The sequence below is a fragment of the Fusarium verticillioides genome (assembly GCF_000149555.1).
Source record: "Fusarium verticillioides 7600 chromosome Unknown supercont3.32, whole genome shotgun sequence".
NCBI classification, from domain to species: Eukaryota; Fungi; Ascomycota; class Sordariomycetes; order Hypocreales; family Nectriaceae; genus Fusarium; species Fusarium verticillioides.
The window spans coordinates 17,167-29,093 of NW_017387868.1; the positions used below are offsets into that span (position 1 = coordinate 17,167).

The 11,927-nt window shown below is 46.6% G+C and overlaps 5 protein-coding genes across 6 annotated transcripts; 3 read left to right on the forward strand and 2 right to left on the reverse strand.

The window, feature by feature from the left end:
• Positions 1–941: 941 nt before the first annotated feature.
• FVEG_17756 (hypothetical protein) lies at positions 942–1,456 on the forward strand (the record flags this gene model as incomplete). Its single annotated transcript, XM_018906970.1, has 2 exons — positions 942–1,040; positions 1,094–1,456. 2 exons carry the CDS (start codon positions 942–944, stop codon positions 1,454–1,456), a joined length of 462 nt encoding a protein of 153 aa, XP_018762220.1.
• Positions 1,457–1,543: 87 nt separating this feature from the next.
• FVEG_17757 (hypothetical protein) lies at positions 1,544–2,122 on the forward strand (the record flags this gene model as incomplete). The annotated part of the gene is made up of 1 exon (XM_018906971.1): positions 1,544–2,122. One exon carries the CDS (start codon positions 1,544–1,546, stop codon positions 2,120–2,122), a length of 579 nt encoding a protein of 192 aa, XP_018762221.1.
• A 1,550-nt stretch (positions 2,123–3,672) lies between these two features.
• FVEG_14164 (hypothetical protein) lies at positions 3,673–4,563 on the reverse strand (the record flags this gene model as incomplete). Its single annotated transcript, XM_018903482.1, has 1 exon — positions 3,673–4,563. One exon carries the CDS (start codon positions 4,561–4,563, stop codon positions 3,673–3,675), a length of 891 nt encoding a protein of 296 aa, XP_018762222.1.
• A 587-nt stretch (positions 4,564–5,150) lies between these two features.
• FVEG_14165 (hypothetical protein) lies at positions 5,151–6,860 on the forward strand (the record flags this gene model as incomplete). Its single annotated transcript, XM_018903483.1, has 5 exons — positions 5,151–5,357; positions 5,452–5,523; positions 5,626–5,801; positions 5,874–5,971; positions 6,043–6,860. The coding sequence occupies 5 exons, from the start codon at positions 5,151–5,153 to the stop codon at positions 6,858–6,860; spliced, it is 1,371 nt and encodes a 456-aa protein (XP_018762223.1).
• A 38-nt stretch (positions 6,861–6,898) lies between these two features.
• On the reverse strand, positions 6,899–9,947 carry FVEG_17758 (hypothetical protein). Of its 2 annotated transcripts, XM_018906973.1 has the most exons (3): positions 9,757–9,947; positions 9,021–9,689; positions 6,899–8,933 (listed from the first exon to the last, which is right to left on the reverse strand). In XM_018906973.1, the coding sequence occupies exon 3, from the start codon at positions 8,884–8,886 to the stop codon at positions 6,979–6,981; it is 1,908 nt and encodes a 635-aa protein (XP_018762225.1). In that variant the 5' UTR covers positions 8,887–8,933; positions 9,021–9,689; positions 9,757–9,947; the 3' UTR covers positions 6,899–6,978. The 2 variants fall into 2 exon arrangements, with proteins under 2 accessions (XP_018762225.1, XP_018762224.1); XM_018906972.1 differs by having other exon boundaries at positions 9,021–9,947.
• Positions 9,948–11,927: the final 1,980 nt, after the last annotated feature.

The window sequence follows — 11,927 nt, forward strand, 5'->3', positions numbered from 1 at the left end:
GTTCTTATATTTATATATTAATGTAGTTATTACTATCGCAATAGTAAATATTATTAAAGTATATAAATGTAACTTTATTAAACCAGTCTCAAAAGTCAAATGGATGACTAAAAGCCGAGGTGATTAGAGATAAGATAAACCTTAGGTAAATTAATTAAATTAGTTTACCTAACTTACCCGAGGTTTATCTTATTTCTGATTGCCTCGGCTAATGGATTTAACGGGGTTCTCTCGGGGTTCAATAGCTACAAAGCTAATAGATAAGCTAACAGAGAAACATATCTATTATCTAAGCTTCTATCTAGACTTTATTCCTAGATTGCCATTCCCCTACACATATAAAATCCTCAGGCCCATAGATTTAATAGAGTTTCTCACACTTCCCCTGACTAATAGAATTTCTCTTTATTATTCTAAACACAAGATTACTAGACCATTATGGCAGACACTAAACCTGCTCTCGCTGACGATATCGGGCTTGCTGGCAAACAGCAACAGGAAGCAGTACCCAATAACTATCACGATGCCAGCGACGAGTACCTAGCAAAGATAAGGAAGAGTGTCCTCCTTAAGATAGATCTTTATATTATACTATTTGCTTATGTTTCTCTATTCTAAGTGATTTGTGACACTTCATACATAAAAAGAAGTTTTACTCACATAGCGGCAGTACTCTCCTATATTAATAGAGCTAATGTTGGAAATGCTAAGATTGAAGACATTAGGGCAGACTTGGATCTGACGCCAAAAATACCAGATTACCTTATCGATCTTTTTGTTAATTATATTGTTTGTGGCAAGTCTTTATTGATATCTTGAAACCTTTTTCTAATACTGATGTGAAATATACAGAGGCACCTTCGAACTGGATCCTCGAGGGATACTTCCCGCAGAGACCTTCGCTCTACATCGGCATCATCCCAGTCCTTTGGGATGTAATGATGACACTCCACGGTGTCCTCCAGGATTTCGGCGGCATTGTGTCCGTGCGCTTCATTATAGGTATCTTTGAGGTTGGTCTCTTCCCAGGCGCAGTAACTGTAAGTAAATGCACCATATATCTCACGTCTCCCAGCTCTGGCCACTGTCACAGATGCTCAACAAGTGGTACACCAAGTACGAGCTAGCTACGAGGCTGTCTCTGTTCTACACGGCTTCTGCCCTCTCGGGCGCTTTCTCGGGCTTGCTGGCTTATGCAATTGCCAAGATGGATGGTGTTGCTGGCCAGGAGGGTTGGAGATGGATCTTCCTCCTCGAGGGTATAACCACTGTTCTCATGGGTGTCATCACCCCCTTTTTACTTCCTGATACCCCCGAAAGAAGGCCCAAATGGCTGACGGAGGAGGAGTCTGACTACCTCATCCGCCGTATAGTAGCAGAGAATGGCGGCGAAAGAGCGAACGAGGAGGGCCAGAAGCTTACCCTCGCCCTCATCAAAGACGTTGTTACTGATTGACAGTACTACCCCATTGTACTATGCTACTGGAGCAGCACAGTCCCAATCTACGGCATGAAGTTTTCTCAAACTCAAATCATTAAGAACATGGGTCACACGTCGAGTAACGCTCAGCTACTTAGTATTCCGCCCTACATTGCAGGCGCTATTAGCTCGGCCGGGTTCAATATGCTCGGCGATAAGATGCATCGCCGCAGCTATTTCCTTTTGACCCCTCAGATTCTTGTGATTATCTCCTACTACATTATCACGCCTCTGTTGCCATACATTGAGGATCACATCGGTGCTTGCTTCTTTGCTGTTATACTTTTGAATATTGGTGTGTACCCGATCAATCCCGGTACCTCAACATGGACGAGCAACAACTCTGTTCGAGCTGCTAAGCGCAGTGTCGCGTTGGCGTACGTCCTAGCACTCGCAAGTATTGGTGGTATCTTCGCGAGCTACATCTTCATTGACAGTGAGGCACCGAGGTATCCTACGGGCTTCGGAGTCTCGATGGCGGCAGCAATCGCAGGCGTCATTTCCGTTGTTTTCTTGGACTTCTACCACAAGAGAGTCAATAAGAGAGACCAGATGTCAATCGAAGAGATTTCGGAGAAGTATAGCGAGGAGGATTTGGCGAAGTTTGGAAATCACAGCCCACTGTTCCGTTACACTTGCTAAATGCTAAATCTCAGCCTCCCCTTGGCTAAAGCACGTTAGTGATCCCGTTGTAATACTTTGATGGAAAGCAAGCTTCTGGGAGTGGTGTATCACAAAGACGTTAATTCTGTGAGACTGGCAATGTTTTGGACATACAATCTAGAGAGAGATTAAACGCTATGGAAACTTTGAAGTATAGCTATGAGACATGCCTTTCCCAGCCAAAGCTTTAGTTGCTGAAGTTCAACATACCTTATGCATCCAAGGGATCATTGCGGCCTCAGTGACAAGTGTGTTAGTCACCAGAGATCTAATGTTAATATACAAGTCTTATAAAGTAAATAGATGTCTAATTCAGATATGCTCTAGCTTTTCAGCGACAAAGTCCGTCATATCTCTCTTTTGATGAGATGCTGAAGGGAGCGGATGTCGTATCCATATACGTCCCATCGACCAATACGACGAGAAACATGATCTCTACCCCTCAGCTAAACTTAATGAAACTGAACGCAATTCGCATTAACGTTGCAAGGGGTGGTATCGTGAATGAGAAAGCTCCTGTGGTACACTGTTTGGAGTTGGTCTTGATGCATTGGCGGTCAAACTACCAACCCTTCAGATCTATAAGGATCTTCTGAGCTTCCCTGATATTCTCGTTACACCGCCCATCAAAACTTCACCTTTTGAGAAACAAAGCTGAAGTGACTTGGCGGCTATTGAGATTGCACCTAGTCTGAAATTGTATTATACAATCACTGCTGTAGGCCAGTATTTGAGGAAGTTGACCTGATGAGTAATGTAATTGAGGCCTGGATGCCCCTGATATTTGCATACTCTATGACTGAAGTGTAGACTAGCCCTTCAGCCCGTTACAGTATAAGTTTAATGTTTATCTGATCGTGGTCTTCTCTGCCCCATGTGCAGGGTGGCGAACCGTAGCATGTGACGACTTAAGTGTCGAAAGATATGAGTGAGTCTTTCTTGGGAAAGGAAAATAGATGCCAATTGCGCCGCTAGTCTTACGAAGGATGCGTCTCTGTCTCTGTCCCAGTCTCATGCTACTTATGTGTGACTCGTCTTTAGGACACACCGATATTTCTAAGACAGACCTGAGGGCTACTCGCAATGCCTGCCTGCTAGAAGAAGACTGCCCTTGATTTGAGACGACATTCATAGACTCAACGTATACTCTAGTATTCGATATTGCACTATTGTGTTTATTTAACTCTCTCTAAGTAATAGTCTTTTAACTGCTTTTGTGTTACTTACATCGACAGTGCTAGTTAGTACTCTAGACTAACTTCTAACCTCAAGTCTAAGAATCATGGAATTTTGAGTTACTATTGAAATAATAATGCTTGAGCGAGAAGCCATTCGTGTATAATCCTGTATTTGGTGCCAATAGTAAGACAACCCAATCTACCCTTGAGTGTAACCATTTAGGTAGACAAGCTTCTAGTCTCAATCTTGCGAATGATTGTGTCAGTAAGAAACAACGCGATCATTCTAATATCCTTGCATTAGTATTATAGCAATCACTATCATTAGAAGCCTTCAAAGGTAGAAATCACTTACGAATGGGGACCAATTCTCATAAAGTAAGGCAGGATGTCCCGATACAGCCTGAAAAGGCCCTCCTTGCGTATGACCTTGAAAAGGCAGTCGAAGGTTCCCTTGTACAGGAGCTCCCCAGAGCCAAGTCCAACGGCAGGGGAGGTTTTGACCTGGTTCTGCAGACGAGTCTTGACGAAGTCGAAAGGCTGGCTGATGAGGGCGCCCAAGCAGCCAGCGATGCCAGCGGCCACCGCCGTACGCACCGGGGGCGACAGGCTAGTGTGCTCCTGTAGCTGATTCTTAGCCTCCGAAAAGGAAGTGAGCTGGCCGAAGTTGATGGACATGGCACGGATGAGAGTTGGGCCTGCGCCTTTCCAGAGCGCAAGGACGCCCTCGCGCCTGGCAATGCGTCGCAGGGCATCAACGGCAGATGAGTACCTCGCTTGTTGACTCAAGGGCTTGAGTCCGTCGGCCTGCATTCGAATCAGGATGACCTCTGTCGGATTGCCGACAACCGCTGCCAGTGCGCCAGCTCCAACGCCAGCGAGCGATCGTTCGCCAAAGGACAAGGTCGTGCCTCTCTTACGGGCTCTTCTTGCCAATTCCTTCTCGAAGGTCGAAAACAGACCCAGTCTCATTGTTCCATATATGAGCGAGCGCATGATCGCGGCGGAGAGACCCTGATACATGTTCAAGATGCCGCCTTCAACCATTAAGTCACGAGCAATACTCCAGGTCGTGACCCGGAGCACGCTCCTGTCAGCGAGCTGCAACCTGACCTTGATTGTGTCAATGGGCTGCACGCATGTTGTGGCCACCATGCCTGAGCCGCAGCCGACAATGAATGGAAGTGCGGTCTGAAGGGCAGCGAGGCCCTTCGTCAAAGGAATCGCCTCTGCATCTGTCATAGTTACACAGAGAAAGCAAGGGGCATAGAAGAGTACACAAGTCGACTACTGCATTCTTACAAGTAGTTTCATTAGGTTAAGACTGGGTTTGCTGGGCAATAGTATCTGTACTGTATAAAAAGCGAGAATCGGCATTGGGCTATTGCGTGTCTGAGCATTGAGACTGATGGCTATAGGTAAGTGGGTTGCCGAGGGAGAGAACCTAAATTAACCCGAGGCAGTTGGGTTGCCGAGGGAGAGAGCCCGAGAGAATCCGACGTAGCCCCGTTGCATCCATAAGTGAAATGCCACCATTGTCTAGGGGAAAGCATGGGAGAACTAACCCGACAGTAGTAGGAGGAATAGATCCATCATGACTAGATCTTAGAATGCAATAATTTTCTCCCCCTCTTACTACTATTACTACTACTAATGTTATTTATATATTATTTATTGTTAAGTAAATCCAGGCTATACAGTATTTCTCACTGCATATATATTATTCCTAGTCTACCTTTTCTTATTAGTATTATCTAGCTGTCTATACCTGTCTCGCTGCATGTGTGAAAGCTTATCACCTTCATCCTTACATCCTTCTGCTATTAGAAATGACGAGGCTACTCTTTTCAGGCCAGCGCCTACGTCCCTCGTTCCTGCGCAGCTATATTCGCGCAAACCCATCATCAACACCATCTGCTACAAGGGCAGCGATCAACTACAGATATAACTCTAGCAATGCGGCACCACGGTCAGCTAGCTCAAGTCAGGGGGCCCTGACTGGCATCAAAATCATCGACCTCTCACGGGTTCTGGCGGTAAGTATACGCTCTCTCTTTCTTCCATGAATGTGAAAAAAAAAAAAAAAAACATAAGAGATTGTTTCTGACGACAAGACATTGCATGTAACAGGGCCCATTCTGCACCCAGATCCTCGCTGATTATGGTGCCGAGGTCACGAAGGTGGAGGCTGTTGGGAAAGGGGTATGTATATTAGGATTTCTACCATTATATACGAGAGAGGGACCCCTCTTCTCTCCATGACTGCAACGTGAACTGACGCTCTTCTCTTGCCTCTCTCCTTAGGATGATACGCGGCACTGGATAATGGCCGGTGAGAAAGCCTCTTGGAATGAGTCCAGCGGTCCTATCTCCAACTACTTTGCAGCCGTAAACCGAAACAAGCGTTCCATCACTGTCAACTTCAAAAAGGCCGAGGGCCGACAGCTTATCCTCGATCTGATCAAGGATGCTGACGTCGTGTAAGTCTTCTTTTCTTATCTCTTTGCCTCCTCCTTTAGACTAGGAGCTGACGTGAGAACCTCGTCTCTCAGGGTCGAGAACTTTAAGCCAGGCACTATGGAGCGTCTGGGACTGGGTTATGACGTACTCAAGGAGCTCAACCCACGCATCATCTATGCAGGCTTATCAGGTATGTAGAACAGAAACATACTGACTCTCTCTGCCCATAACAGCCCGCGCTAACCATCTTGTTATAATTAGGCTATGGCCGGACAGGCCCCTACCGAACCCGCGGTGGCTACGATCCCATTGCGGCCGCTGAGGCTGGTCTCCTCCATGTTACAGGCGAGAAGAACGGTCCTCCTGTGCGCGCTGGCATTGGCCTGGTCGACATGTCGACAGGACTCTTCCTGCACGGCGCTATCCTCTCAGCCCTCATCGCCCGCGCGCGAGACGGCACAGGCCAGCGAGTCGACGCGAGCCTGTTCGAGACGCAGCTCAGCCTTTTGACCAACGTCGGCCTCGCCTGGCTTAACTTGGGCATCGAGGCCGAGCGCTGGGGCTGCCAGCACCCAAGCATTGCGCCCTACGATGCCTTTAAGACTAGGGATCGCTACCTCGTATGTGGTGCCACCAATGACAACCAGTATGCCGCGCTGTGCTGCCTCTTGGGCGTGGAGCACTTGGTCACCGATCCTCGCTTTATTACTAACCCCCTGCGCGTGCAACATCGCGAGGAGCTTGCCGCTCTTCTGGGCCCCATCTTCGCCTCCAAGACCATCGACGAGTGGATCGCGTTGTTTGAGCCATCAGGCCTCCCCTTTGGCCCAATCAATAACATGGAGGCCACCTTCGCCCATCCGCAGACGGCCGCAAGGGACATGGTTATTGATGTGCCGATGGATGCCGCTTGCGCTGGTTCAATCAAGGTTATTGGGCCTGCTGTCAAGTTTGGCGATAGCAAGACAGGCCTGCGGACAGCTCCACCTCGCCTAGGCCAGCATACAGTTGAGATCTTGGAGGAGATGGGTATGGACGCTGAGGCTATTGCAAAGTATAAAGAGGATGGTATTATTTAGTCAAGTATAAATAAAGAAAATATATATTAAAGGTTCAGTTTAGATTATATTTAAAGCTATAATTCCCTTTATATATTTATATTTATCTACTTACTATTACTTTATATATTAATAAGAATTAAGAGTTTAAAAAGTCTAGCCCTGTCTCAAAGTTCATCAAGGTTGGATCTATAATATCCCCTATATTATACCAGGCATCTAGATCGAGTTGGATACCAGCCATTAGGTCTGCAGGAAGTGGTATATCCCTCTCGGAGTGTATATTACCTGCAGCGCTCCAGATACTCATCAAGTTTGGTGTAGCAGATGAGGTCATATTTGGGCCTGCTGATGGCTGTCTTGAGCGATGCCCAGAAAGAGCAACGCCCGTTGGCCCTGCTCCCGGGATGGGTGCAGATATCATTTCTTCTTGCGAGGTGTCTAGGTTTCCTGTCCCAGGGGCTGGGCTTGGATATGCTGTTGTAACACGACTGGGCCCAATCTCTGAGAACAGCCTCGAGTTCCTTGCTGCGATTCCGTTTGCCTTCGACATCGGGTTCCCAGTACTAAGCAGAGGAAGAATGAAGCCGGCATTCTCCGTCATGTTGTTGATGATATGTACCGCCTCGTCGGCAGCGGTATACATGCTCTGAAGTTGGTGTAATGCATCAAGGCACTGGCAGAAGCGACCTATACTGATGTTCCGCGTTTCCTCATCTGGGGAACGTATGTTTAGCAAGTGTATTAGAGCCGCCGATAGGAATGCTGGGACACTGCTCGTCGGCGCATAACACATCAGGCCGCTGAACTGTAGATCAAAGGCAAGCTTGGTAATGGCCACGGCGGCCTCAGTTAGCTTGCGCCTTGAATCTGCCTTGCGCGCCGGATCGATGCTATCCGAGCCACTGTAGAAGACCTGGGGCCGATGTAAGGCCCCAATCGCCGTGAGATATTTCATATAGAGCAGAATCTTATGCAGTCTGATCGTGGAGTTTTCTACCTGCGCAGCGGCGGCCCCGCCATCTCGAGTTCCAGGGACATAGCGAGACTCTGGGGCAAGGCTCTGAAACCACTCTTGGAGATCAGCATCGCACTTTGCAAAGCTGTGGGCCTGCTCCTTCAAGCTTCTAGGTCGAACAATCGCCCTTCGCAGGTAGTTAGAGCCCGCTCCCGGCGTACTGGCAATGGTGTACTGGGTGTGGAGAATCCGTCCAATCGCAAAACACAGCTGGCTGAGGTCTATACAGAGGTTGGCTATTCTCTGACGATTTACAGGGTCTTTACCCGTGTAGCTTGGAGCTGCAAGCAAGCGAGCGACTGCAGGTGGCGGTGGCAGCGAAATGTCAAAATCATCAAGTCGTAACCGTTCAACACTGAACTCATCTTCCTGGATTCTGGAAGGGCGACGAAGGCCGAGCCCAAGCAGTCGATCTCGTATCACGCAGGACCACCATATCCGACGCCGCAGCCGTCCATTCTTGGTCATCTGCTGCGGCTCCTCCAGGTCGCGGTGGAGTCCTTCTATGTGCGCTGTGGTAAGAGCGAGGCCCATCCAGTACCATGTATGCTTCTCGTCACTGTCGGTATCATACCAGTATGTCATGAGGAGCAGGGACTGTACCAGAGTTAAACGGTCTGCTTCATAACCTAGACTATAGAGAAGCTTCACGCGGTTAAAGAAGACTTGTCGGGCTGCTCTCTTGTTCTTAAAGCCATACCTTTGCAATAGTTGCATATCAACAAACGTAACGCTGGCAAACATAATAGCTTGGAATAATAATAGACTAACAGTTCCAACCCCACTTGATCCTGTAATAGGTTCAAGAAAGTCTGCAAGATCAATGGCAGGCATAAAGGGATAGACTACGAAGACGTAGATCCGGATAAGCTCATCTCGTAGCTGATTATCGGGTATAGTAAAGCAGTCCTTGCGAGCTAAAAACTCAAGATCATGGTTGTCCAGATAAGAAGGATGGGGGCTGATGTATAACGGTAAATGGTTTTGGTTTGCATGAGGCGTGTTTGCTGAGGCGCTGACATTGTCCATTCTTGATGAAGAAGGGGGGGCCTCTGCAGCGTCTTGTTCAGTCCATCCTAGAGCGTAAATCCTAAATTAGATCTGATATAACTTGACTGCAATATCTTCCTCTCCTTGTATGAGACTGGATACGTTGTTCTTACCTTGAAAGGCGAGAGCCACCAGATAGTCAGACGTTTGTGGGTTGGCAGGCTGAGCGGAGGGCGTCGAGCGTGTCGCAGCCCCTTGGCTGGGTTGCGGCTGTGGTTGTTGTTCGCAACGCGTCTCGTGTACGATGCCATTGGGTTGGACCTGGGTGTCGTGTATTATTCGTGTTTGTTCTGCTTCTTGTTGGTTGTGCCAGCTGTTGTTCTCGTCTTCGTCATCGTCGCATATCGTTTCTTCGTCGCCATGAGCCACTGACTGGCCACCGCGGCGCTCTTGAGGCTGACCAGTGGCTACAGAGCCATGGCCATGGTCAGAGCGGAAGACGGTGGCAGGAGCTGAGCCAGGTGCAGGCCCAGGTGCGGTTGTGTCAGCGTCCGTATTTATATTATCGGAAGGTGAGGGTGCTCTTGGAGCCGTGGCATTCGACGACAACCTCGAGCGAGCCGGATGTCTAGCGGGATTGTGTTTGCCTCGATTCGATGCCTTTAGGACGCAGTCGACGTCGTCGAGCCGACAGTTGGTGCATGGCGGTCCGCCGTTGACAACGTCGCACCGCACCTTACGATCTCGACACGAGACGCAGGCCCTGACTGCTCGCTTCTTTACAGCCCGTTTGCCGGCTGTCGATGGGTTGTTGTCACAAGAACCAGGTCGTTTTCGCGGAACTTGGCTGTCGTGAGCATGGGCAGAGGCAGAGGGGCCCTGGGTACCAGGCCGTTTATCAGGTGATACCATTAGAAGTTTCTGCCCCTTAGGCTTTACAGATGGGTAACTATCGTTTTCAGTTGTTCTTCTTGCGCTTGATACCTCAGATATGACCCAAGTGTTGCCATCCAATTGATCTGAGCAACCAGGATGGACTGATTAAGTTATGGTGAAAGAAAGTCGGAGAAGCCCCGGAGAAACTAGGAGCCGGCTACAAGTCACATGATCAGCCAGGATTACTGACAAATAATATTCCAAAGGATCACTGTCCCCTAGCGATCCAAGGGAATGAGTACAATGCACCTGGGGCAGCTGGGACAGAGTAGACAGAGACAAAGCTAGCAAAGAGAGGAGGCAAACAGCGACATTTACTTCACCCTCCACAAACCTTAGATGCATATCTACCAAGGTACCCAACTGAGTACTAGATAGTGGATATTTACATCTAGGGTAGGTAATCGTAAGTGTTACAAGGTTCAAGATACTCCGGCATTAAGATCAATAAAATGCTAACACTAACTAGATAACTAAGCAACGAGAAGAGGGTCTTTCTAGAGGGATTTTTCTCAATCCATATATATACCATCCCTTACCTCAATTCACCCGTTTCTGCCGGTTCAAGCCCTTCCCATTTGTCTAACGCTTTATCCTATATTAAGATACGCTGAGTATAGTACGGAAATTATTTCCAACAGTAGGCTTTTCTATCAACTCTGTTAATTCAATAGTGTTTCTTAACAAGGCGAGAGTAATGCCACCCCTACCTCTGTAATGTAAGAAAAGGTGCGTTTAGAATACTGCTGAAAAGTATATAGTCTCCCGACTAAATATCCGTGTCTCTCCTCTTCTGCATTACCTGGCGCGACATGTAGAAACACACTTGAGAATTGATTGCGTTTCAATTGGGGGGACAGTCGTTGGTAAAGACTTGATCCAACATTCTGCAACTGTCATCCGAAATTCCCCTACATTCCCCGGACCCCCGGACCCCCGGGCTTAACAGGGCAGGGGTCCAAGCAACAGTTCAAACTTATGTTACCTCGGCTATTATATTCTCTGACTTCTCTGACTGATCCTTTCTCCCAGAGGTTCCAGCATTTTCCAAGGAACCCCCTGCATAAGAGTCAAAATATATAACTAATAACCTCTCGGGGGTTATTAATTTAATCTCCATTAGACATATCAAAGATATCCAGTTTATTTAGTCTGATTCTAACCATATCTAACCATACTGGTTTATTAGATAAGCGGGAAAAACTAGATTGGCTTATTTGTCAAGCGCCCCGAAGGAACCCCGCACGAACTATAAGCATGTAACAGGTCTAGTGTGTATAGCAAGCGATATGGCACGAGTCAGAGACTAAGATTGTCATTCAACTGCCCTCTCCCTGCACAATGCCACGGCTATATCTCTCCTCTCTCCCCGACCTCCCCGCCCCTCTCCCAATCTCCAACCCGTTTTGCTACAGTCTCCACGCTCGCATTCCACTCCCAATGTCGTCAAAGAGACTGTCACAAAATGAGCAAGAGAAATCCCCAGGGACGGGTCTACCAACGCACAAGCGACGGCGCATCGGCCCCGCCTGTAATACGTGCCGGGTGCGGAAGTCTAACACGTGGCAATAGACTTCGCGTTATCCTCACGCTTAGTTATCATAATCTTGGCATCTTGATATACAAGCCACTGCTAAGCACTACAATACGCTATCTGTTCCAGGCTAGGAACAGAATGGAAGCGCTACTGTCTTATATATTATATTAAGGTATTAGGGTTAGGTTTATCTATTATAGGTAAGATTAGGTCTTTACTATTATATATATAATTAAGGTCTTACTTTTAAATTATATAATTAATTTAAACTTCTAGGTTATATAAACCCTAGTCTTTATTATATATATAATTAAGTCTTACTTTTATTAAATATTAGAATCTTCTCTTAAACTCTTAATTTATATTAATTATAATTTTTATTATTTTCTTTATTACTTTTATTATTATTATTAGTATTATTATTATTATTATTACTATTTTTACTATTTTTATTATAATATTTATAAAGATTAAAATATTAGTAAATTAGTACTATTTAAATATTACTTCTTATTATATTATTTAACTTTTTTATAAGACTTTATAAAAATATATAAATATTAAGTAGTTTTAAAATAGATATTTTTTATAAGTTATATTAATTACT

Coding starts and splice junctions, on each gene's coding strand:
- FVEG_17758 (XM_018906972.1), bottom strand. CDS start 9,759: ATGGTATCACCTGATAAACGGCCTGGTACCCAGGGCCCCTCTGCCTCT. Junction 8,934..9,020: donor GGTGGCTCTCGCCTTTCAAG/GTAAGAACAACG, acceptor TTTACGCTCTAG/GATGGACTGAACAAGACGCT.